Source organism: Nelumbo lutea, chromosome 1 (assembly GCF_056320005.1).
Source record: "Nelumbo lutea isolate HS-2025 chromosome 1, American lotus-T2T, whole genome shotgun sequence".
NCBI lineage: Eukaryota > Viridiplantae > Streptophyta > Magnoliopsida > Proteales > Nelumbonaceae > Nelumbo > Nelumbo lutea.
The window spans coordinates 71,613,291-71,640,318 of NC_142684.1; the positions used below are offsets into that span (position 1 = coordinate 71,613,291).

At 39.5% G+C, this 27,028-nt stretch overlaps 2 protein-coding genes across 5 annotated transcripts in view; both read left to right on the forward strand.

Annotated features, from left to right (window-relative positions):
• The first annotated feature begins 462 nt into the window (after positions 1 to 462).
• On the forward strand, positions 463 to 1,958 carry LOC148875256 (serine/arginine repetitive matrix-like protein). The gene has a single exon (XM_088965415.1). The coding sequence runs from the start codon at positions 730 to 732 to the stop codon at positions 1,801 to 1,803; it is 1,074 nt and encodes a 357-aa protein (XP_088821541.1). The 5' UTR covers positions 463 to 729; the 3' UTR covers positions 1,804 to 1,958.
• A 10,393-nt stretch (positions 1,959 to 12,351) lies between these two features.
• LOC148875257 (P-loop containing nucleoside triphosphate hydrolases superfamily protein) overlaps positions 12,352 to 27,028 on the forward strand; it is a 35,883-nt gene continuing 21,206 nt past the window's right edge. For 3 of the 4 annotated variants that reach the window (XR_016104940.1, XR_016104941.1, XM_088964335.1), the window contains exons 1-4: positions 12,354 to 12,731; positions 14,010 to 14,161; positions 14,408 to 14,569; positions 15,515 to 15,645. Coding sequence is in view for 2 of the 4 variants with exons in the window: in XM_088964335.1 (XP_088820461.1) it covers positions 12,614 to 12,731; positions 14,010 to 14,161; positions 14,408 to 14,569; positions 15,515 to 15,645 (563 nt within the window). In the remaining 2 variants the exon portion in view is untranslated. Of the gene's footprint in view, positions 12,732 to 14,009; positions 14,162 to 14,407; positions 14,570 to 15,514; positions 15,646 to 27,028 lie in introns of all 4 variants that reach the window. The other variant, XM_088964334.1, reaches the window with a different exon arrangement.

The following is a 27,028-nucleotide window of genomic DNA, read 5'->3' on the forward strand; positions in this document are numbered from 1 at the left end:
TCCTCCCTCGAGTCCTCGACATGACATCAGTCTGATGAATTCCAAATTCAATCCCTTACCTGTTACCATACACCACTGCGGGAGGGGAGGGGCCCAGTGATCTTCTAGCATCCGCGGTCGATTCGCGGGGGGGAATCAATCCGTCCATCAAAATTTATGATGTCAGAAAACTAGCGGACTCTGTTAAGTACCACCAGTACGAGATTCAGTCACTTGATTGATGAAAATAGTTTCGGGAAGCATATGGAGATCGATCTCAGGATCCGACCGTTCGATATCGACGGGGATTCTTCGTTAAACTAAAATCGTGTAAGATGGGGATGAGGTGGGACCCACTCGTCACATGGTTGTGATATCGTTCTGTCATTGAACTTGATGTTTCTTGTTTTCCCATGCGGTCCCTCCGTGGATAGAGATGGCAATGGGATTTATGATTTATCATCCCTAACGCATTACGCGCTACTCTCTCTCTCTCTCCCTCTCTCTTTCTATATATATATATATCCCTTTCGCTTCTCGTTTCACTGCGTGTGGTATCGAGCCTTTTCGAGGCTCAGCCGCTCAGCTTTTATATACTCAATTCTCCTTTTCTTTAATGCCTGTAGGTCCCTGCAAGGAACCATGTGCTGACTCCCGAGGAAAGAAAGAAACTTCACACCACCCATCTCAGTACAAAACACAAACCCAATCCCCCTCCCCCCTCTCCCCTCTCCCCTCTCCCTCTCATCCATGGAGAGTCCCAGATTCGAACCAGAGACTCAAACCCCTACACCCCATCCAATCCTCTCACCGAGAAGTAGTGGGAGGAGAAGTAGCGCTTCTAACTCTCCGGAGTTCGAATTCTGGATGGTCAGAAACCCATCCTTCCCACAACCTAACCTCCTCTCCGCTGATGAATTATTCGTTGACGGCGTCCTTCTCCCTCTTCATCTCCTTTCTACGTCAAACCATTCCGACCCAACTGACTCAGAATCCAAAGCCAATCCAGAAACACCCGATCCACAAACAGAACCAAAGCCAGAGTCAGAGCCAGAACCAGAACCCGGACCAAGACCAGAGTCATCAGCCGCGTTGCCCGAGTCAGCACCATCCGTGGTATCAACATCCAAGCGATGGAGAGACATTTTCAGGAAGGGTGAAAAGAAAGCAGCAGGCGCAGCAACCTCCACAACCACCAACAGCCACGAGGACAAAGAAAAAGACAGAGATAAAGAGAAGAAGAAAGAGAGAAAGAGCAGCAGTGGCGCGAGCGCTGCGGAGCTCAACATCAACATATGGCCATTCTCCAGGAGCCGTTCGGCTGGAAATAGCGGCAACCGGCCAAAGATGGCAGCTAATGGGGCGACTACCCGGAAGGTGAGTAGTGCCCCTTGTTCACGCAGTAACTCGACGGGCGAGTCCAAGTTCAGGAAGTGGCCGAGTAGCCCCGGTCGAGGTGGGGTCCATTTGGGGAGGAGTAGCCCGGTTTGGCAGGTACGGCGTGGAGGCACTGGCGCGAGAAGCTCCGAGCCTCTGCTTCGGAATGCCGATAAGGGGTCAAAGAAGGAAGGATCAGAGGCTCGCCGGAGTAAGAATATTGTCGGCGGTGGTATTGGTGGACGAAGTGGTGGCGGTGGAGCTAGAGCTAGGGTTTTGAATTTGAATGTTCCGATGTGTATAGGCTATCGTTCTCAGATGAGTTGTAGAAGCGATGAGAATAGCGGCGGCGGTGGTGAACAGAGCAACGGCGGTGGCCCCGGTAACGGTGGAAACGGGGGTAACCTCTTTAGCCTCCGCTCCCTCTTCTCTAAGAAGGTCTATTAAAAGCTTTTATTAACCACAGGATTCTACTCTAAGGTCTACACCTATTACTGCTTGGTTTTTCCCTTTTTCTTCTCTCTTTGTGCGTAAATACCATTCCGTGTAATTAATTTAACTTTTTTTAATCTGAAATCTGAATTACTTCTTTTATTATGTTATTTTCGCTGTTTTTTCCTTTGCACTAAAAAGAAAAAAAGTCGTTTTCTCCAATTCTCCTTCGGTGAATGGGCAATTGATTCCATGCTATATTCATTAGCTGTAAGAAATAGATGGAGACATGGAGAGAGGTGAAGAGTATCTTCTCATTTCTCCATTATTTGTGCTGGCAGTCATAGCCTTTCACAACTTACACGGTGGGAGAGCTTTTGGCCATCTCCTTTCAATTAATTCATAGACTATAATCCAATTGAAGAAATGGAGTGGAATTTGGATTGAAGAAGAGTAGAGGAAGCTTGGAGACTTTAGAATTCAAAATAAATATAATGTCGGGTAGGTATATAGTAGAAAGGATAAAATCAGATTTTTTTTTCTGTGGTGATCAAACAGCAAATTGTCCTCCTTTTCCGGGTCAAAAGCCTCTTAAGCTGAATCCTCGTTCCTCTAGGGTCTAGCCTGTTATCTAATAAATTTCTAAGCAATCAACTCCGAACCCCAAAGGTAAAGCGTAGCGTAGAGTGCGTGGACTGGTGGGGGGGGGGGGGGAGGGGGAGAGAAAGACGTTGTATATGTTTGGTATAACTTCTGTTATTTGTATTTAAAATCGAAAAAAATATTTGATAAATTATTTATTAATTATTAAACGGTCTTAAAATTTAATTATAAAATAACATTAAAATCTAAATTTCTTCCAATAATTAATGCATATATAAATCAAGACCTAATTTTATAAATATCTATGCTTATGGATCAGCATGCTGATCTAGCAATAACATGAGGCTTGGGACGTGGGAGTATCAAGTAAAGTGGACCCCTCACTTTGTGCCATAGTGGCCTTAGCCTACGGAATGGTGGTGGTGCAAAGGGCTAAAAGTTACTGGTAGAGGAGAAAGATGGTTTCCGGAATATCCCATCCGTCGCATCCCCTACATTCATTATCTACGTAGGGGGCTGGGGGAGGGGTAATGGCCAAATAATGACGCATGAATGATAGGTGTGGGCACATGGGCATTGGGGAACGGGGATGGGTAGGTATTCTATCCTCACGGTCGTTTTGCTTATTTATTGACTTATTGTTACGTCTTACGTGGAGAGATAATAATAATAATAATAATAATATTAATATTAATATTATTATTATTATTATGCTTTTCCTTAGGTGCTTGCGGCGTAGGCGTAGCCTGCCTCATCACTCATCACTGATGAGATGCTTGCCTTTAGTGGATGGTGATGAAATGTTTTTTGGGTTTACTACTTATCTGGATAAGTGCTTCTTGATTTATGTGACTGTTTATCACAGCTCACAGCATATATATTAGTTGATAGGAATTTGGTTTTTTAAATTCTAAATTTAAAATCCAACCCACAACTTGAGCTATCTGGCGCCAAAGAAAAACGACGCAAATCCAACTTATATGAAGGTTGTCTTTTCTTTTTCTTTTTTTTTTTTTTTTTGAAGCCTTATCAGGCACAAACCATTCAATAAATACAAACCGAGGGGAAGGACCAACACCTGGGATGTATTGGTGCTTAAGCGCAAATTGGGCCAGCCCGTGGGCTGCCCTATTACAAGAACGAGAAGTATGGCAGAAAAATTTATATTAGAGAATGACCTAGCAAGAGATCTACAATCTAAGATTACCGAGATGGCTCAGTTTGAAGTCATATGAGCCCAATTTAAATCCTTTGAGAGGCCATACAACCTTTAATCAAAGAACAAAATTCGCTTGAGAAGCCCAATAAGCTCATGCAATGGATAAGGAAATTCCAATTCACTCTATCGTAGGCCTTAGAGAGGTTAATTTTATACACAGGGAGTATAAGAGGGAATCCAAAACGAATTTGTACTTGTGCCTTTAATCAGTTTGATAATCATCAGCGAACATAACACCTTCCCCATAAATTTGTATCTAACCGCCTCAATTGTGCTTCCCTTGATTTTAAAAATTCTAGAATTTCTTTCCTTTCAAATTGAACACAAAACAGTTGTCAGAATCACTTCCCATGCCTGTTTGTTCAAACTTCTCAATTGCCAACTCTTCAACATCTCAATTATTGAATTAGGAAAACAGTGCCTTAGTACAAATAAAGCTAGCATCCTTGCCCATACACTGGGGGAGAAACTATAATGGAGCAAATTGTTAACAGTCTCTAAGGCATCTAGAATAAAGAACAACTTGTATCAACCATCTGCATTCCTCTACTCACCATTGAATTGGATGCTGCCCTGGAGGTCATTGACGTCCAAGTAGACATGTCTGAGTGATCCAAGGTTACCAATGGCATTTGAAATTGTACCTTGAAAACTATCCATTCTAAGATCAAAGTATGTGAGACTGGTAAGATTGTACAACCAATCTGGTATGGTGGAAGTGAAGTTGAACTATCTATCACTGAAGAGATACTTGGATTAAATTTTCATGGCTGCTACCTTGGCAAGAGTTCTCAAGAGTTTCAATGTCTTTATATATATATATATATGTATACATTTTTTGTTATAGAATTATTATGTGGGTGGAGTCCTACACAGTTTACTAAATTACAATTACAGTGGAACTATTGGTAATATCAACATCATCCCAATTAAACTAGAATTTTGTAAACCTAGAATTTTGTAAAGAATCAAGATAAAAAATACATAATGGAGCTACTGTGCTTGAGTGTTGCTTGCAGAGATTGAATGACTGATTTTTTTATTCTATCAGTAAGTGGAGAAAAAAAATATTAATGTTCATTAAAAGAAGCAATGGATAAAACATTTCAGACCTTCAAAAATTAGTCGTTCAATCCATACATAACATCCCACCTCAAAAAAAAAAACATTTCAGACATAACATTCCACCTCAAAAAAACATTTCAGACCTTCAAAAATCTATTCATACAAAAAGCATTTATGACATAAGAAGCACTCCTTCATGCAACACCACACACCGATCAACAAAATGTGTTAATCCAAAAAAAAAATAACTGCCATGATATATTGGCATTGGTAACATAAAAAAAGATCCAATAGTGACACCTCAAAAAACAAAATATCTGGATCTTGGTTTCAATACAGTTCTTATATTATCTTAGATTCAGCATCGGATGGGGTAACAAGAAAATGCTCCTTAAGAGCTTTCAGTTGGTCTTCTAAGTTGTGGACGTATTCTTTAGTTGGGCGATTATCTAGATCCTCCTCTAGTTCTGCGACTCGCTTTTCTAAGCGATAGATTTCTATGTCAAGAGATTTAGATTTCCATAAGTAGTACTGGTATTCAACAAAATTAGAAGAATCTATGGTCTTTTATACTGCCTTTCTTGCAGCCCTTTCTCTTGCCTTCCGCTCAGAATGACCTGATACACCCACAAATACCCAGTCCTCACCATACTGATCAAATGAAACTTCAACACATATACCTCTTTTGTCCCTGTATAAAATCCATTATGGGATTGCCAAATGCATCTTGGAAATTAAACGTTCTAACAACTTTCTGAAATTAATTGAGTATGATGGTTTGTTAGGCAATTCCATGCATGCGGAGTTAAAAGCCCGAGCCCGGCCCTCATAAAAAGTCTGAAGCCCAAGCCTGAGCTCGAGCTCCAAATTTAGCCTATACTATTGCTATTATTAATGTTGAAGCGGCTGAATAGAGAGAGATATTGAAATTATAAAGAAAAGAATAATATATATATTAAATTATAAATATATATTTTAATAAATATTATATTTTTATATATTTTATAAAATATATAATACTGAATCGAGCTGGGTCGGGCTTTTTTGACAAATCCCAAGCCCGGCCCGAAACATAGTCAAGCTTACTGTGTTAGGCCCGAGGTCAAGCCCGCGGACCTAATTATATGACCAAGCCCAATCGGGGTGCAGGCTGAGCCGGGCCGGGCCATGGGCTACCTGGCCCATGAACATGTCTAATGAGGTGTTACTACAAACCCAACACAAGGATCAGGGACAGTCGGACGGGGGTGTTGCTCGATAACCCATTTCCCTTGTATGGTTAGGAGCTTGTGCAAAAGTAACCTGTTCTTTCTTTCTGTTTTTTTTTTTTTTTCAATAAACAAAAAAAAAAGAACATTTCCCTCTCTTTAATTAATAGTTATTAAAACTTGTGCAAAATCTATGGTGCATGAACTATACAATGAAATAGAAAAAGGGAACTAATTAGGAGATGAAATGTCACAATTAACATTTTATTTTGACGCCACACAAATAACCTCTTTAATATTGTTAAAGTCTTGAGGGTAAACGCACATTGTGAAAATGTAATTGATTGAAATTTTGATTAACTTTTTTTATTGAAATTTAGATTTATTTGTAAATGCAGTATAGTATATTGAATTTGATGAGGGCGGATTTGGCCCTCTCTAGTGAAATTGTGACACCTGACACCTCATGCCAATTAAGTGTAGTATCTTGACAACTAGACAGCTCGAGCTAGCTACAGGCAGCTCGGCATAGCTCGCCATAGGCAGCTCGCCACTTACAGGCAGCTCAGCATAGCTCGCCACAAGCAGCTAGCCACTTATAGGCAGTTCGCCACAGGCAGCCTGGCATGTTACGAAGAGCTTGCTTCCTAGTAGGCCATGAAGACTTGCCTCGGGTAGAAGCACCTCGGCACATTACCGGCAGCTCGGTGAAAAGTAGCTCGTTGTAGAGCAGCTCGGCATATCGCAAGAAGATTTCCTACCTGACAACCGTACTTGCCAGATCTGGAGACTGCACCCAGGGCCAGGCGGCATCGTGCCTGCCAAATCTGACAACGCCTCATGTCTGACAGGGCCGTACCCTGCAACAATTACCTGTGCCCACTAGCTCAGCCTTGGCAAGTAACGACTGCAGCAGAGAGTCAAAGGCAGTTACGCCAGATCTGTCAGGACACCGCTATATAAGAGCTCCGACCCCCCAGAGGGGAAGGAGGAGGAAAAATTGAGGTAACCCCTGCTCTTTAGCTCTTTCATTTCTTTAATATCATCTTCAAGCACTCTACTATCAAAGTGCTAATTTAGCCATTAGAGTGGCCTCGTTGAGTCCTCTGATTCAGTTATTGCAGGTTTTTCGGCTTCAGCCGTCTACAAAGAGGAGCAGATCATTTCATGCAGAGGGCAGTTGGGTTGCACTACCGAGAGGCTCGCCACCAAGGCAACACACCCAGTAGCTAATTAAGGTGGCTCACTACGAGGGAGATCGTCACCAAGTAGTTCACCACCTGAGAGTTCGTCACCAAGTAGCTCACCACCAGGGAGCTCATCATCAAGTAGCTCACCACTAGGGAGTTTGCCACCAAGTAGCTCACCGCCAGGCAGTTCGCCACCAGGGAACTCCATCATCCTCCAAGTCATAGGCCACCTGTGAGCAGGTCAAATAACGAAGTACTTAACCAAAAATTGATACATCATGAAAAAAAATGGTACGTGACCAAAAACGGTTACATTAGAACTCATTAAACTATATACAAGTGTAAAGTACAGTGCACAAATTGGCTTGTATAGTAGTTGTATGATTGTATTTGGAGTAAATGGTCTATGGGATAAGGTATGTCCTAATTGCTAGTTCTAAAGGACTGACATCATCCTTGCAAGAGAAAAGATCAAAAGAATACACGAAAGCTTACTAAAATTTTCTTTAAAAAAAGAAAAGAAAGGTACTGCTACTGAGTACTGGCTAATTAATCTTCATAGATTGGTATGGATGTGCCACTTCAGCACTTGACGTGGCAATAACGTTTATTACTGTAGGCTCCATGTTTACACACCCCTTTGCCGCATTAGACATAGGGAAGGATCACACAACTCTAACACCCGTCGCTATTGTTTTGCCCATTAAAGCAATTCCCTTCGATTGGAGGTGGAGGGGTTCATTTTTTAAACACACCTCTGACACCGGTAAGCCTCTTGTGCTCAAGAGGATAGGGAGAAGGAGTAAAAGTGAAAATAAAATCATATTTTGAGCAGATGGGGCCAGTCGAAAATTGTATCAATTTTTAGTTCAAACGGGAAGGTAGGGTTTCAAGTCGAGTTGCTCGATTTGAAGAATTTCAACCACTTGAGACTCGAACCAGGTTTTGTATCTATTGAGAATTTAACAAACTCTTAATCCAATGTAACTAAAATTGCACCCCTATTGGAAGGAACTAGTGTGATGAGTGGAAAATTTTGTCTCCTTGGAATCATTCAAAATACCCAATTGATAGACATATAATGAGAGCATTGCATTTTACACAAGACACTCTGTAGATCATTGAAGTTGCTCTTCTTCTTTTTCAATCTCCCTATTCATCATGATGGCAATCAAGTTGCTCTTCTTCTTCTTTGGTGCTTTTACGTATTAAGAGAATTTATACCCATGCAGGTTTGATATCACACCTTGCACTTGTGACATCTCAGACTCTCAGTTGTTGCATCATCGGCGTAATCAAGATGCTCGTTTTAACTGTTAAATATGCTTGTCGGCTCTATATGGTCTACTGCTCTCTCCTTTTGTACACCTGTATTATTGTTGGAAGATTTGGTGCCTATGGACTAAAAGAAAAAAAAGACAAAATGGATGAACGCCATTACTTAGGCAAATTTGTCCTATGCAACAAATAAAAAAGAAAAAAATCAATCATGGTTCAAAATATCAGAAACGCAAGGTATATTGGAAAGAGAATTTTAAGAGATTTATCGAGATATATTTCGGATATGCATAGATACTGATGAAAAATTAAGATACGTATAAATATATTAGGAAATTCAAATATATCCTAAAAATATATTACTAACAATAATTACAAGTTTTAAATGATTTTAAATAAGTTATTTAAATGTAAAAGTCCATATTTACAATCATTTAATTATAAATAATTATAATTAATAACTGTTGAAAAATGATGGAATAAATAACATATGAGAAAAAAAAACTAAAATATGAATGTGTATACATAAATTTTCAAATAACCAATATAATGTTATGTATGTACATCAATTTATATTAATATTTATTGGCATATAAATTTTAATAATTAATTTTAGCATTTATTAATAAATATCCAGTAAAAAAAGGGAAACTTTACTTAAAAATAATAATGCATATGACCATAGCAAACAATTGTTTAAAGTCTGTAGTTTTTATACTAACAAAATGAAATTATTGAGACATGATAATTAATTAGTGGAATTAATGAGGTTGTATCATTAATTAGTGGAATTAATAAAAGAGAATATAATTCAAATTAGGTGCTAAAATTCAAATTTAAATTTAAAGTAGGAGTAACTGACTAATTAATGAAAGGGGAGTTAGAATTAAATATAGAATTAGAAATAATTAAAGAGATTAATGAATGAAGGGCACCCAAAAATAATCAAGTGTATTAGGCTGCATCATATTGTTTTGAGCCCATATAGGCCGATATAGAGACGAAATAACCCAATACGAGCCTGTATTGGTGCGATATATACGAAAAGAAACAGAACGGATGGTTTCTACACGTTTTGTGTATCGGGCTCTTGTCAAAATGATACATATCAGTCGATACGACCCAATACGTTTTGAAATTTTGAACCTTGAATAAAATACATGGTACACAACCCGATAGACATAAAAAGGGGAAGGCATAATCTCTCTCTACCACAATGGAGAGAATAGTAAATCAATGTTTTAAACACCAATCCGGAGGCCAAACCGTTTTTGCCTCCAGGTAGCGGTTCACTAGTTCGATCGTTCCACTTGTATTTAAAGTATTGTGTGTGTATGTATAATATGTGTATAAATATATATGTTATCAATAAATAATGTATAAATATGTTTTAGATATGTCATATGTATTTTTGTATTTAACTTAGTTTTTTATTTTTTATTTATAAAAAATAAAAAAATTAAAAATTACTCAAAATAAAAATAATCACCTCAATCGGATATCAGAGTGCAAAGTTATGGCCTCCGAAAGTTTACATGCATCGAGTGTGCAACCCCGCGACCCGGTCACTGGGTCGAATGGGTCAATGGTTGAACTGGCTAGGTCGGATGGTTCTTGACCAAATCAACAATTTTGGCTATCTAGCAGGTCTTGAGTAAACCAGACCTAGAATCTTGATGGGGTGACAGTTCAAATGGTTCAACCAGTTGAGTCAATGGCAGGTTGAAAATATTGTAGTAAATGCATTCTTATCAAAGATGAGATGATGATAATAGTAAATGGCATGTTTTTCAAATCACCATTGATCTGGACGGTTGGACCATTTGGACAGAGAACCGTCTAGGAAATTGGTTTCATTTTACCCCAAACTTGGTCCTTGGTAAAAAACCGTTGAATCAGTCAACGACTCGTTGATTTGGGTGGTTGAATCGCCGACCTGTTAAACGGTTTTTGACCATTTTTTATTTAAATTATTTTTTTAATTTTTTGTTAGAACAAGCTGTCCGATCAAACTAGATGGTCGAACCACCGACTTAAAAACTGGTGGCCATAATAATTCTGGTTCCGAGTCATTTTTTAAAACATTGTAAATGATTAAATACATTCTTATCAAACACTATCAATACTGAACCAAAGTGAAAATATACACTAAATGGACATTTGCACTCTTTTCAAACTGAGCTAAAGGTACAAATACAAATATATACATTGCAAATGCATACTAAATAATACGAAATACATGGATTTGCACTCTACCATATTGTGTCACAGGCAGAACAATGGCAAAGCCCATAAAAACATCAAAAGGCAGAAAAAGGCCCAACAGCCTTTCCTATTGAGAGAGTTATTGGCTTGGGCATGTTAGCATGAGAGTGGGCAAATTAGTAACTGCATTTTGATTATTTTTGACAAAAAAACGAAAGCATGCATGTGAATTGGTGAAGCCCAACCCAGGAACTCTTTCAACAGCTGTTGGCCCCAACAGACAAAGTTAACCCAATTGCACCCTATTTCTCTTTAACCATAAACATAGACACGTGGACGTAAAATTGGTAACATGTCCAATCTAAAATCGCTCTCATCCCCAATAGCCCAAGTTAACTCACAAAAGGCATCGACCAAACAGTCAAAAAGGTCGACAAGTTACTATGTGATTCCCATTTGCGACCGAGGAGGCCATCGACGTGGTGCCCCTTCCATTTTCTACTTCTTATTTCCATATTTTTCTTTTAATTATCGTCTACCCTTGGTCCCTTGTATTATTGATAGATTTGGCCAGTTTATTAAATGGGCCTGATACCAGCTGTGTTTAGTTTGATAGAAAGGGAGTGAAAGGAGTAGGGTTCGCGTGGCAATATTAGGCCCAGTCCATGACTACCAATTTACATCTCTTCCACTTACCAGTCACCACCTGCAATTAGTGCTGCACTTGTAATATGTGTAAGTTAGATAACATTGGTATATATCTACCTATATAAACCTAACATATATATATTTACCATTAATATTATTTTTTTGAAAGCTTTCAGAAAAATCAATAAGATTGATAATATATATATTTTTAAAGCTAGGAAGTTCAAGAAAGTAATTTTTATATATTCTATCATTAATTTATTTTTAACAAAATTAATATTTTAGTTTTTTTAATTTAATTTATTAATGATATGTAGGGGTGATCACGGTTTGGTTAACCAAATTGTGAGCAATTTTTGAAATTGAACTAGTCCTGCTGATTTTTTTTGCAGTTCTTAAACCAAAACCAAATTAGTACCACTGGTTAATTGGTTGACTTGTTTCAATTTTTATCAATTCGATTCATCAATTTTTTTATATTTATAATATATATTATATTATAAATAAGAAGTGATATATAATATATGCTAATGTATTATATATTATAAATATAATATATGTATATATTTTTATGTATAATGCATATATATATTTATATATATTATATATAGATAATATGTAATATATATTAAAAATATATAGTATACATATAAATATATTTACCAGTTGGTTCGGTCGATTTATTTTGATTTATTTTATAGGTTAACTGAAAATTGAATTGGTCCTTTGGTTTTTCAGAAATATAGAACCAAAATCGAACCGATTGGTTCAATTAGCCACATTTTTTGTTTGATTTAGATTTTTGGTTTTTGGATTTTTTATGAACATTATTAATGATATTACTGACATCATAAAAGTAGGAATCAATGAGGTGGTTTTTCACCAAAATTCACGAGAGGTTGTAATTGGTCAAAGCCTTTTTGATATAATGTCTTTCTCGCATCATAATTTTTTTTTAGAGGTTTGAAGGAAAAAATAGGAAAAGATAGGAATTCATACAAGGTTTCGTACAAGTTTTCCTACCTTTTTCCTTCAAACCAAACATACCTAATGACATATAATAACCTATTCAAAAGAAATATGATTAAAAAATCCGACGGGCAAGATTTGACTCGAATTGGAATATTAATAGGATCGAATTCAAATCTAGGGCATGTGATCTGAATCCGAACTGTTTATATAGCCCTACCTCCACTTCGATATGCAGCTCATAGCTTGCGGGTTGCGACTTGGGACTTGCGACCTTTGTTCTCATTTGCTATTTATATTTGAAGTTCGAACTTCGAACATTCCAGTCCCGCCCTATGCTATAAAGCTTTATGAATCACAAATCACAGAAATGAAGGAATCATCAAATTTGAAGCGCTTCCAAGTCTGTTAATAGAGTCATAGGGAAGGAAGGGGGCAACATGGCATCTCTGAGGTGGCTTATGAAACCAGGCCAGGCATGGTGGACGATCAACTCTCTTAAATCCCTAACCTCTTCGTCTCCTGCAACTCGAAACTCTCTACACCGACAATACCGTTGTAAGTATTGGAAATCATGTTACTTTTTCCCCGGCGGGATGAATCTAAGAACAAGAGTTTCTACATGATTTTTGTTTTGGTCAATCGAAGTTGTCGGTTATGTCTCATCTCACATGATCCATAATCCATTTTCTTTTTTGAGTTGGGGAGGAAAATAGAAAAAAAAAAGAGAAAAGAGGACCTTTTTCGAAACACTTTGTTGTTTTATATATTTTTGCCTGGGAATTAATGCGTATACAATTATCTTGGTTACATTAACTGCATTTTACTGTATTTTCACCTGAGAGTGGTGTTTTGGGAATGGGATGCATTACTAAATTGAATTACTATTGCAGACTATTGCAGACATATTGATGTTTTAGGCTCATTGAGGTCATTATTAGTTGTAGTATGCTTGGAGAGAAAGTCATAACTTAGTAATTTCATAATAGAATGGTTGGAATTGTATGCTTTGGTACCGTGTTGCCAAGATTAAGAGCCACTCTTCGGAAGGTACTGCACTAAATGATCATTACATTTAAGATACTGAGATGTTACAACACAAGAATTGCCATGTAAAATTTGGCACTAAAAGGTGACAATTGTGAAGAAGATCATGAGGGGAACTTGAGTTAGACACCAGCACAAGAATTTCCATGTAAAATTTGGCACTAAAAGAATCAAGAGTAGGTGGATGGAGGCCTGAGCAAAAGGGACAAGGTGGTGTGGGGTATTCTTCCTATGGCTCTCTTTAGGCGTGTGTGGGAGAGAGGAATGATCGGACTTTAGAGAGCAGTATCTGAGAAGATCAAGAAGTTTTGGGCTACATTGAAAGGAAATTTTGCTTGTGGCTGTCAGTACATAGGGATTTCAGGAACTTAGACTATTCCAGATTTTTTGATAGGGACATTTTGTTTATATGTCAACTTCTTTCTAACTGTTTTCGTATGGTCCCATTGTGGTGTGGTTGTGTATAGCTTTAGGTTGTAACCCTTTGTTCATAAAACTATTCAATATGTTACCTTTTTTTTTGAAAAAAAACCTCAACAATTATAGTATGATGAAAAGTAAAAAAAGAAACAATAGTTACAGTATCAATTGCTTACCTTCATTTTTTCTTATTTCTTATTCCTTATTTCATTTTAATAATTATTGCCTCTTTGGAAATACTGCTCGAGCTTTAAAGTTTCATAATAATTATTCAATATTAGTTGAGTACATTCTCTTTACACTTGTAAGTTTGTGCAAGTTGATGTGCTTCTGAGATGGATTAATTATATTCTCTATTGACTCATGCAGGGCCTTTTGAATACTTCATCCATCCCAAAACATCTGAAGGACCACGTTTTAAATCAACATGTGAGTTTTATGGATTCCTTTCAATATTGCCAGCTGTCCTAGTTGGTATCCTTGGAGTGGGATTGCAAGAAACTCATGCTGATGCCAATCAGGTTTGCATGGTGTTATTTCTAGGAAGTAGTTTTGTGTAATGTTGAATTTATTGTATCATTCTTGTCTTTAGTTTTTCAGTTCATTATATTATCTTTCTAGTTTTGTCCTTTCTTTTTCATTGATAATACAGGTTACTTATTAGTTTAATACCAATATTTCCTTGAATCATGGATTGTGTGAATTGTATGCAACATGTATTCTCATTATGTGTTTATTTTAAGCTGATTTTATTGTTGATTCTCTAGGTGGATTCTAAAGCTCCTTCATCCTCACAAGCTCCATCTACCTATGCTGATTCAGAGAAATTTATTAAGCAAGAGAGGAGTCGGCTAGAGGAATTGCTCAGAAGTAAAGGAATGCATTATGGCTCTTATCCTCCATTTACTGTTGCTGTGAAAGGAGAAAAGGTAGCATTGTGAAGCATGACTCATGAATTACCCAGTAACTTGCTTTTGATTCTGCTCCATCTCAGAATGCCAAAATATATTGGTTGGAAATGTTTCACTTGTCAAGCATTTCCTGGAAAGTGGAAATTAGGGCTTATTTTTCTTTGTTTTGATCACATGAAAAGCCATTGAAGAAAGCAGAAATGCTTGAAAATGAGAACATTTAAAGTAAAAATCCATACAAATACAATGCTTTGCAAGTTTCATATCTTTCTATAGTTTTATGGTGTTCTGTAGAATTTGCATATAGCCCATTGTGAGTGGAAAGAAAAAGATAAGAAGAAAGCTAAGTTAGTCATAGGGTTGAACCATTTAAGGATTTAAGGTGTAAGAAAGTGCATGCATTTTTTATTTTGATCAATGTGAAAGAAAGTGTATGCTGAGATTTAGAAGTTGTATAATAGCTATTAAGCAATCTTGAAAAATGGTTGGATAGTTTTGAATTGAATCAAGGGTGTTGATACACTTTCACTCCATAGTTAACTTCACAAATATTGTTCTGATAAGAGAGTTCTGCTTTATTTTGAAATTCCATGGGAGGTAAACCTTTGTTCCAGCAATTGCTTGTTCCTTGCTATGAAGTAATTATCAGGCTGTATATGTTGGAAAAAAGGTTTACTATTCATTTATAGGAGCCAGCTGCCAGGAGGCCTCTGGATATTGATGGGGGAGGGGGGGGGGCTGGATCTGCCACACTTTTTCCCTTCCCTAGTCAACATCAACTCTATAGTCTATACTCCATCTTGTATTGGACTTTGAAGTTCTCTCCAAGGGAAATGTACCGTGCAAAGTCTCAGCGTTTAATTAAAAAGGGACTGAATCCTTAGACACTAGATTTATATGAATCAAATTACTTCTTTAATCTGTTGTTGTTCTGATATACCTCATTTTTGTCCTACACTGTAGGTCACTGTCAAATTCCAAATTCCTCCAACGTGTGAACTATCACATCTAATTGTGGATCTTGTGTCACATTTAGGACTGAAAACTGATGAGCATGGTAGTGGTTCAGATATGATTTTGCGTGCTTGGGACAGGTTGTTGAAAAGCCTCAGTTTTGGTGCCTTTTTAATTTTGATAATAGAAAACATCTTGTTTTCTTATGAGTAGTTGAAGAAATTTATTGACTTATAATTGTGAAAATGTAGAAAGGCTTGTAGCCAAAATGATGACCTTGCAGTTTGCCACCCTCTTCATCCTAAACATATTGCTGATTGGAAATGAGATCTTTATAATTGAGAATTTTGAAATCATCAAGAACCAAATTGCAATCTATAAAAAAACCCAACATCTGAAAATATGCACACCAAACATTTCTTGCAGCTATACAAAATTCTTTTGTTTCTTTCTTTTTATATAGAAAATAGCATAGAGAACCATCAGGCATGGATCAATGCCTTAGAAACAAGAGGTTTGAAAATAAGTAGGACTAGAATAGAATGTATGACATGTAAATTTAATAATAACAGGAGTACAAACCAAGGTCGCTTCGGATTGGAGACCTAGAGATGACTCAATGTGACCTTTTCTGGTACCTTGGTTTGACAATTCAAAAAAAGGGAGAGATTGAAGAGGATGTTGCTCATAGAATTTGAGTCATATGGGCAAAATGGAGGGGTGCATCCAGAGTCTTATGTGATAGGCAAATGCTAAGATTAAAAGTAAAATTCTATAAAACAGCTGTAAGGCCAATTATTGCTGTATTGAGCAGAGTGCTGGGTGGTCAAGAAACAACATATCTAGAAACTGGGTTGCAGAAATGTGTATGCTGAGATGGATGAGTGTGGAAAAAACTAAAAAGGCTTATTGATAAAAAAAAAAAAAAAAACTAAAAAGGCTATGCTCAGAAATGGAGTCATTGAAAGGAACCTTGGGGTATTAGGTGATAAAATGAGAGAAAGTGAAAGAAAAAGATGGTTTCATCACGTGTATAGAGGACCATTGACAGCATCTGTAAGAAGTTATCGGATGCAATTTGAAGGGGCTAGAAGGGCTAGGGGTAAATCAAAATGGACATGGGTCAAAGTAGTAAGAAATGATTTAAGTGTTCATAATTTAACAATGGATATGACAATGAAAGAAATAATCAGGAATAAGTTAACTACAGAAAGAATGGGAGTCATCGAATACTCCAACTGCAACATGAGTGTTAACCCTTGTCCTACACTCCTCCAGGATATAGAGATCTCAAAATACAATAAACAGTTCTAATTGGTAAGATGTGCCAACTTCTTCCTCATCACAAGTTCTATTTACTAATCTAATCGTTCAATTAAATGAATTCATACTAGCATCTAATATCTGGGTCTTCCTCTGGGAGCTAAATGCACCTCATCATTGGTTTGCGACCCAGTCTTGGAGTGCCTGGAAAAGAAGCTCACCTCTTGGAAAGCCAAATATCCATCCCTGGGAGGTAGAATGACCCTCTTAAAAAAGTTCCCTTTCTAACTTGCCTTCTTTCAAAGGGATTTTCTGTGGAAAGGGTGGGAGGAGGAAAAAAAAAGATTCATTTGGTCAATTGGGACCAGGTATGTACTTGAAAGTCGAAAGGGGGCCTGGGAATCAGGAGAATGAAGATGTTTAATAACATTCTGTTGGGTAAATGGATTTGGAGATTCGAGAAGGAAAGAGGAAGTTGGTGGAGAAACTTAATTGCAGTCAAATACAATACAGATGGAGGTGACTGGTTAACCATCTCATCTTTGACCTCCTTAGGTTGCTCAATATGGAGGAAAACCATGGACACTCTTCCAATATTCAGCAGAGGGTTAAGTCCTAAACTGGGCATTAGTCAAAGGCTGACTTTTTGGAAAGATCCGTCGTGTAGCAGCAGGCCTTTATCAAACTATTTCCACAATTATATCAGATTGCTGATAACCAGAATGCTGCCGTGGCTGATTGTTATGAAGTAAGTGGCAGCTCTGTTTCCTGGTGCCCTTCCTTCTGAAGACACTTCCAGGATTGGGAAATTGACAAGGTTGCGGAGCTGCTTTCTCTTCAGACCCTGGACCTGAGTATCGAAGATAGTTGGAGCTGGATTTCGATTGCAGATGGCCTTTTTTCAGTCAAATCCTTTGTCCTTAAGCTTTCAGAAAGAAGCTTAGCTGATGTGCCCGCCTCCAAAATTTGGAATCTGATTTTCCCCTCAAAAGTCAATTCTCTGGTCTGGGCAGCTGTGTTGGACAGGTGTTTAGCTAAAGTTAACCTGGCTAAAAGAGGGGTGCAGGTCCAGGATCAGTTATGTGTGCTTTGTGGTCAAGCTTGCGAGGACAATAATCACCTGGTCCTCCATTGCCCTGTGTCTTCCTCTATTTGTGACACTATTTCTCAGCCCTGGGGTTAGCTTGGGTCATGCCTGAAAAGTGTTGGAGCTGCTGTGGTGTTGAGAACTTCAAGGTCTTTCAAATGTTGCAAGTAGTGTGCGGATGTCTATTCGGGATACAGTGATAAGCACCATTTGGTCTTGTTAGTGTTCGGTCTGCTTGTTAGACTGATAACAGTCAAGGAAGAAAGAGAGAAGAGAGAAGGAGAGAAAGAGAGAAAGAGAGAAAGAGAGAAAGGAGAAGAGCAGAAGAGAAACAAGGAGAAAAGATTCTGGTTTGAATGAGAGAAAAAGCACTCTCCCATTCGGTCAGATGTATTTTATATTACTAAAATAATGTGTAAAAGTCACATATGCCCCTACTTAAGTTAGGGACATTAAATCTAACATAAACTTACACATCAGCACCTAAACACAAGCACAAAGACAGAAATACCCTTACATACTCGACACTAACACTCCCTCTCAAGTTGGAGAGTATGTATCATATAATCCTAGCTTGTTACATATGAAGTCCACTCTCCCCCGACTCAACCCTTTAGTAAACAAATCTGTCCACTGGTTCCCTGTGTTGACATATGCAGTGTCTATCACTCCATTCAGCACCTTCTCTCTAACAAAGTGACAGCCAACCTCTATGTGTTTGATTCTCTCATGAAACAACAGATTAGTGGAAATGTGAACTGCAGCCTTATTGTCACAGTAGAGATTCATTGGAGTATCAACAGTGTATCCCATTTCCTATGGAAGGTTCCTTAGCCACACTAATTCACAAGTAGTATGTGTCAAGCTCTATATTCTGCCTCTGCATTGCTTCTTGCCACAACCGTCTGCTTCTTGCTTTTCGATGTCACCAGATTACCCCCAAGAAAAGTGCAATAGCCTGTAGTAGATCTCCTATTAGATACAGAATTGACTCAATCAGCATCAGTATATCCTTCTATTTCAAGTTTTCCACCACTTTTGTATATCAAACCGTGACCAGGAGCCCCCTTTAAATACCTTGCAATCCTTATAACCGCATCCCAATGTGGAACTAGAGGTTTCTGCATGAACTGACTTACCACACTAACTGCAAATGAAATGTCTGGCTGAGTGATGGTTACGTAGTTCAGTTTACCTACAAGCCGCTGGTATCTGCCAGGGTCTTCAAACACTTCACCCATATCACTGCCCAGTTTAGTGTTTGTTTCCATAGGAGTTTCAGCTGGTTTAGCACCTAACAAACTTGTTTCTTCAAGCAAATCAAGAACATATTTCCTCTGACACAAGTTAATACCATGCTTGGACCTTGCTACTTCTATCCCCAAGAAATACTTCAATTTACCAAGGTCCTTTGTCTGAAAATGTTCCTGCAAAAGATCTTCAACCTGTCAATGCCCATTTTATCATTCTCGGTAATGACAATATCATCTACATACACCACTAATAGGATCTTCCCTGCCTAAGAGTCATGACTAAAGACGGAATGGTCAACTTGGCACTGTTTCATACCAAACTTCTTTACTACCTCACTAAATCTGCCAAACCATGCTCAAGGAGACTATTTAAGCCCATAAATGATCTTCAGTAGTTGGCACACTTTACCATCCTCCCTTGAGCAACAAACCCCAGTGGTTGCTCCATATAGACCTCGAGCAGATCACCATGCAAGAAGGCATTCTTGATATCAAGCTGATAGAGGGGCCAATCATACATCACAGCAAGAGAAATCACAACACGGACTGAACCAATCTTAGTAACTAGGGAGAAAGCCTCTGTGTAATCAAACCATAGGTTTGAGAATACCCTTTGGCAACCAATCTAGCTTTTAGCTGCTCTACAATACCATTAGGTAAGTACTTAACTGCATAAACCCACTTACAACCAACGACCTGCTTACTAGGAGGAAGAGTGGTGAGTTCCCATGTATGATTATGAGCCAGAGTTGAGAGTTCTTCCATCGCACGACACCATCCTGGAGAGGCAAGGGCTTCCTGGACATCCTTAGGTATAACAACAGAGGATACAAAGAGATAAACTGGCGATGGGAAGTGGAAAGGTGAGCAGTGAAACATAATTAGAAATAGGATGAAGGGTACAATTGCGCTTACCTTTCCGTAAGGCAATGGGAAGATCAAGATCAAATACTGGGGTCGGGGCTGGTGTGGTAACAGTTGCCGGATCTGTTGACGATGATGAAGCTGGAGGAGGAGCCGATACACGTGGGCGATGTGTATACACGTGATGGATCGGTGGTCGTTCAATAGGGGGTGGCACTAGAGGCAAAGACTTGGTCACTGTGGGAACAAGGGGAACAAAGTCTATAACTGGAAGAGGAAGGGGAGGAGGTGGTGAGGAGGAGGAAACATCATTGGACCCTAAGAAGAATGGAGTAGACTCAAAGAAAGTAACATCAGCACATACAAAGGAACGTCGAGAGCTAGGGTGATAACACTTATACCCTTTCTGAGTCCGAGAATAGCCAAGGAAGATGCACTTAATAGACCGTGCATCTAACTTGTCCATTCCTGGCCCCGGATTATGAACAAAACAAACACATTTAAAAACCCAAGGAGAGAGAGGAAACAGAGACAAGGTAGGAAACAAGTGGTAAATGGGGAATGATCATCAAGGATAGGTGTGGGCATCTGGTTAACCAAGAAGTAGGAAGTAGGCACTACATCACTCCAAAAGGATTTGGGAACATTCATGTGATGCATGAGGGACCGAGCTGTTTCCAAGAGGTGATGATTCTATATCTCAACCACCCTGTTTTGTTGTGGGGTATAGGTACATGAAGTCTGATGGATAATGCCATGTTGGCCTAGGCAGTCTTGAAATGATGAAGAGATATTCGCGGCCATTATCAGAATGAAAAATTTTAATGTGAACACCAAATTGGTTGCAAATCTCAGCATAAAACTTTTTGAAAATGGTAAACAATTCACTTATTTCTTTCATTAAATAGAGCCACGCCATCCTTGAATAATCATCAACAAAAATGACAAAATATTTATATCCATTGTATGACATCACTTTATAAGGACCCCAAACATCTGAATGAACCAAAGAAAAAACACTCGATACATAATTATCAACTCTAGGACTAAAGGGAACACGATGATGTTTCCCCAACTGACATGACTCACAATGCAAAATAGAAAGATGACTTAATGAAGGAACCAAAGACTTCAAAACTTTCAGTGAAGGATGACCAAATTGACAATGCCACTAGAGAGGAGAGAGGGACAATTGGAGAGCGGTTGACGTACTTCCACCACCATCAAGATAATACAATCCACCGGCTTCATGCCCTTCACCAATCTTCATCCCCGTCTTGAGATCCTGAAAAACACATGAAGAGGGGTAAAAGGTAATGGAGCAATTAAGAGACTTGGTTAACTTACTAACAAACATAAGATTAAAAGGAAATTTAGGGATATACAAAACCGAGGATAGAGATACAGGCTCCAGGTCAACATTACCAATACCACAAATGGAGGATGTGGAACCATTAGCAAGGGTAACAAATTGTGATGTTGGGCAATAAGAGAGGGAAGAAAACACACATGGAGTTCCAATCATGTGATCAGAGGCTCCAGAATCAATAATCCAAGGATGGGGTGTGGATGCCAGACAAGCAGCTCTCAGGTGATATGTGATTGGGCCCGTCTCACCATGGATTTTCAAGTGGGCAGCTCTCAGGTGCATATTCAAGGGCAGCTGTCCGAGGGTCCAGGACTTATTAGTCTCGCCTCCCTAAGGAAACAGGCAGCATACCCAACCCACATCATATTAATGCAGATAGACTCCCACGGGAACGACCCCATCCTAGCCCAAGGAAGCAGATCCGAAGAAGGCCGCACACAACTACAACAACTACTTCAGAAGTTCTCAGTGATCTTCCAAAAACATAAGGAACTGATTTCAGGTGGATACACAAAGGGAATCACATCGAGCCAGAGACATTGGTGGTATGTCAAGTCTCCCAATTGAGGATGCAACTTGGGAACCTTACTTGGATTTACAGAATAGATTTCCACATCTTGACCTTGAGGGCAAGGTCGCTTTCAAGGGAGGAGGGATTGTTGAGACACAAATAAAGGGAATACAAGTGTACAAGAAAAGGCCATGCCAGCCTTTAAAGAATGTAACTAACAGCCAACCACTAGAACAAACTAACTAACAAATTGGACAAGTGGAGAGGCGGGTATAACAGAATTGTAATAGCAGTATATAAATAAGGAAAGGAAGCTAGGAGGGGATTATCGATTTGGGAATACAATCTCCCTTTCTCTCTCTCTCTCTCTATCTCTTTCTCTCTCTCATTTAGGAGGCAGGCTCCCTCGAAAGAGTCCCTGAGTTAGGCAGTCCCTAATATATGTTGAGATGTCGCCTGCACCAAATTCTCATACTCATCACGGGAAATACTCATCATCTCTTTCCCAGTAACTGTTAGACAGTTTTGTATGCTCTTAGCTTCAATCCGATTTGATGTACTTTTGTTATTTAGTGTAAATAAATAAAGTGCATGTTTGATTCATGTTGTTTGGTATAATTCTGTGTAAGACCCTAAAACTGGACACTTATAGAGACTCGTGTTAGTTTTAAATGTTCACAGCCGATTGGACAAGTCTGGGGAGATTTATCCTGCCAGGGCTGATATTGGTGTGCCACCAAGTGTTGGGATGGCCTGTCTCGGCCACCAGGGTAAGACCCAAGGCACATGCAGTATGAGATTACTCAAATCCTTGAACCGTACCAGATTTTCAGTATTGCCCTGGACCTTGGAGACAGATAGGCAAATCTGGAAAGTTACACCTGACCCCTAGACTCGATTATGACACTTCACTAGGTGTCGGATCGGACGGTCTTTGATATGCCAATCAGTGAGATCCTTAGCGGGGATCAAAACCTGGGCATGTTGGAACAGTCTGAGAATTCATTTGAGTGGGTGATCATAGTGACAAGACCAGCCCCTTTGTCGGACAAAGGTAATGATCGGGAATGCACTCTCTCTGATGGAAACCAAACTGCCGGCAGTTGATTTCAATCATTGGAATTTTATTTTGCAAAATTAATAAATACTTATATATATATTTGTACGGTTTCAAAATGTTTGCAAATGGTTTTAATTCCCGGGATCCATGTGAGTGGAGAGTGTGGCATTGTCCCTTGCAACCAAGGGAAACGTCCTCTCTTGTCGGGCAGTGCTTGATCATTAAGGGCTGAGAGGTTAAGTGTAAGACCATTTAGGATAGTACTTGATGGGCTAATCTTGCACCTGCTCACAGTCCCTGGGTTTTTATAAGATGGCTTGGCCCAGGGACCACTTAATGTAAGTGTTGGGCCCATAGGGTCCATGTGATGGGCTCAGGGGTTCACTGAGTTTTTCAGTGAATTCGGCTGGGCCTTGTAATAAAGGCTGGGCCGAACCCATGTGGCTGGTGTGTAGATCAATGCTTGGGTCCCACACCATACAAAGAAGTCCAACTGGGCAGCAGATTGGAAACTAGTTAAGCACTGAAAACTTAATGGGCCAAAAGCCCATTTCGAGCTGGGCTGATATGATCATCCATCTATGGGGCGGATCTGAGATTAATGTTAGCAAAAGGATTGGGCCTTTAACCTTATCCACTCTGGGAGACCAAATTCAAATCGTATTTGAATCTGGTAACCTCCTGATAAGATCAGGAGTAAGCTAACTGAATCTGGAGATAGGGTTAAGATAATTCCCTATCCAAATACTGATTTGGATTGGGATAACTCCTAATTTAGGAGGTTTCTTAATCAAGAAGAAAAGAGGAGAAACCCTAAGGGAGAAAAGAGATTTTTCGAACCAAGGGTTCAAGCAAGAAAGCATCATGGGAATTGAGATTAGATTTCATACACACTCCAGAGAGAAGAGAAGCAATTCAGCCATCTTCGTCCTTGGAGTTCTCTTCTAGCCGCCGCCATTCCTTCTTGCAAGATTCGATCTTTGCAGAAGAAAGAAATTAAGAAATCAATTCTTGACATCAGTCTTGTAGAAAAGACTGTAAAAGATTTGGTGCTCAGAGTTTCCAGAGGGTTCTTGAGAAGGATCCAGTGTGTAGGACGCACTCTGCTAGTTCCGTTCCACCTACAGTGGTGTCATCTTCAGCAGGAGCGGATCTTGGTATCCTCTTTGGGCGTGAACACCAACTTTGGGAGATACTGCTTCTCCGGATTAGGTATAATTCTCCCTTTTTTCTTTTTGGTTTAGATCTGGTTCGATTATGGTTCAAGTAGGATCCTTGAATATTGTATTCTAAATTTAGGGAATACGATTCCCAGTTGGGAGAAGGTAGGAAAATTTTTGAAATTCGCCCACCCATTCTGCAATCTTTTTGGCGTCCATTAGATGGATACTACCATTCTTTCAGTAACATCTGTGGATGTAGGAGGTACCTGATCAGCTGAATGGCTCTCCTATCTGAAGCTATTGTCACTGGTCACGACATGATTGGCCCAAGTTGAAGGTGGACCATGCAAGTCATAGCAATAATTAATGGTATGTCCATCCATACCATAGTGTGTACACCTCCTTGGACCCGAACTACGTCTTCTGGCACGGGCTCCCCTTGAATCTCAACCTCCAGTACGACCACCACCACGGTTGTATGTAGGTCCACTACCACCACTCCGGCCATATGCTGGTCCACTACTATCACTACGGCTAGACTGAGCTCCCCGAGCTCCACCTCTAACACCACGGCCTCTGGATACTACTAGGGCTGATCTATCGGAAATATTAGGGTTCTCGGTAGATCCAATGGAAATCCTCTTGAGTCGAGCAAACACCTCTTCTAAGGAAGGGAGAGCTGACCCTCCTAGTATTTGAGCCCGCACTGGTTCATATTCAGATTTCAGCCCCACAAAAAACCGAGTCACATCAAGCTGTTCTCTTTGTTGTTGCTGAATTTTGACATCAGAAGTGAGGGGGTGATAAACATTCAATTCATTACGAATGTTTCTCATACTAGCATAGTACTCCTCAAGACTCTGATTACCCTGTTGTAGATTAAAGTATTCCTAGTACAACTGATATACTTTGGCTGTGCTGTCTTGACCCGAATATAGCTTCTTAGCATGGTCCCACACTTCTTTGGCAGTATCAAGGTACATGAAATTTACACTAATCTTGGGTTCCATACTATTCCATAACCATGTGCTGCCTGCTCCCAATCATCATACTCATGAGAATCGGTGGAAAGTTTTTCGTCCCTTATGTGCTTCACCTTCTTCTTTGCCTTAAGAAAGACTTCTATAGATTTGGCCCAAGGTACATAATTTTCTCCATTCAGCTTAATGGAGGTCATTTGAACATTTAGGTAGTCAGTAGGGACCATCACACTAGTCTTGCTATCACTGTTGTCTCCCATGGCTGAATTCGGCAAACTGCACACTAGATCGCACTACACACTGATTTGAGCACTTACTACTGCTGCAAATTGCGCTCTTTACACTACAAACCCAACTCCACGACTGCCTGAAACTTCACAACATTGTTTGAGAAACACCCCCCCCTTCAAATGATACTGAAGGGTACACAAACCCTAGCACACTACAATCTGAAATCCCACCATACAGTCTGAAATAGATTTCTCATTTGATTCACACCAAGAAAAAATGCATAAAGCCTCTTACCTTATCACCCGAAAATCAGACCACACAAGACACCCACTGCATCACACAAATCAGCCCTCTTCTCTTCATCGATTAGGGGAGGGCTTCTTAGAAACTGCACCAACCGACCACAAACACCATAACTGGAGGCATAGAAACCTCCAAGGGAAGAGGGCGATCACTCCTTTTCAGCCCCTTCCCTTATCTCTAGCTGATGGCGAAGAAAACAAGAGAAAACCCTAGGCTGGGTGTGCAGATAACAGAATTCTGGGCAGATCCGATTTGCTCAGTTCAGCTCCGATACCATGTTAGTGTTCGGTCTGCCTGTTAGACCGATAACAGTCAAGGAAGAGAGAGAGAAGAGAGAAGGAGAGAGAGAGAAAGAGAGAAAGAGAAAGGAGAAGAGTAGAAGAGAAACGAGGAGAAAAGATTCTGGTTCGAATGAGTGAAAAAGCACACTCTCCCATTCGGCCAAATGTATTTTATATTACTAAAATAATGTGGAAAAATCACATATGCCCCTACTTAAGTTAGGGACATTAAATCTAACATGAACTTACACATCAGCACTTAAACACAAACACAAAGACAGAAATACCCCTACAAACTCGACACTAACAGGTCTGAAAGGAATAGACGGTTGTTCCATAATGTCTCTAAAGATTTGGATGTTTTAATTTCCTTTTCTTTTGGAAAACTGGTTTTTTGGGGTTCAGTTGTAAAAGGGCTTCAGACCTCTGGCCTAGGGTCTCTGTTGAAGTCAAGGAGCTTAATTGAAATCTAATCTTGTATTGGGGGGTTGTTGTTGTTGTTGTACTTCTGCTCTTTCTAGAGTTTAATAAAGTTACATTACCTTTTCTCCACAAAAAAAAGAAAAAAAAGAAAAAACCTGGTTTCTCAATGTGATGTCAAACTGCAAAGGACCAAGTTCAACAACACTGACCCTTGGCTGGTTTGGTTCCCCTCGATGGAGGATCTTAGTGCTTTACTGGCCAGGTTACAAGCCTTCCGCATCTTTCCTGAGGAGGCAGATTGTAGACTTTGGATTGGGGACAGATCTGGTCTTTTTTCAACCAAGTCTTGCTACAATGTGGTGTTATCACCTTCACTTCCCACTGTCCCTTGGGCCTGGTTATGGAAAGTCCAAGCTCCACGCAATGTGGTTTTCTTGTGAACTGCAGCAAGGGCCAAGGCTTTAACATCTGATCATCTCCTAAATAGAGGCATGCTAGAGGGTTTGTGCTGTTTATGTGGTTCTAAGCAAGAGTCAGTGAATCATCTGCCTTCATTGCTCATTTACCTATTCAGTGTGGGCACATTTTCTCCAGATGTTCTCCAGAAGTTGGGTGCTTCCCCTTGATTTGCCATCTCTTTTGGCCTCTTGGCCCTCAGCAGGTTTTTCTACTAGAGGAAAAAAGTTTTATGGGGTCTTCTTCCTTTTTGCTCTCTGCTGGGGGGTCTGGAAGGAG

Coding starts and splice junctions, on each gene's coding strand:
- LOC148875256 (XM_088965415.1), top strand. CDS start 730: ATGGAGAGTCCCAGATTCGAACCAGAGACTCAAACCCCTACACCCCAT.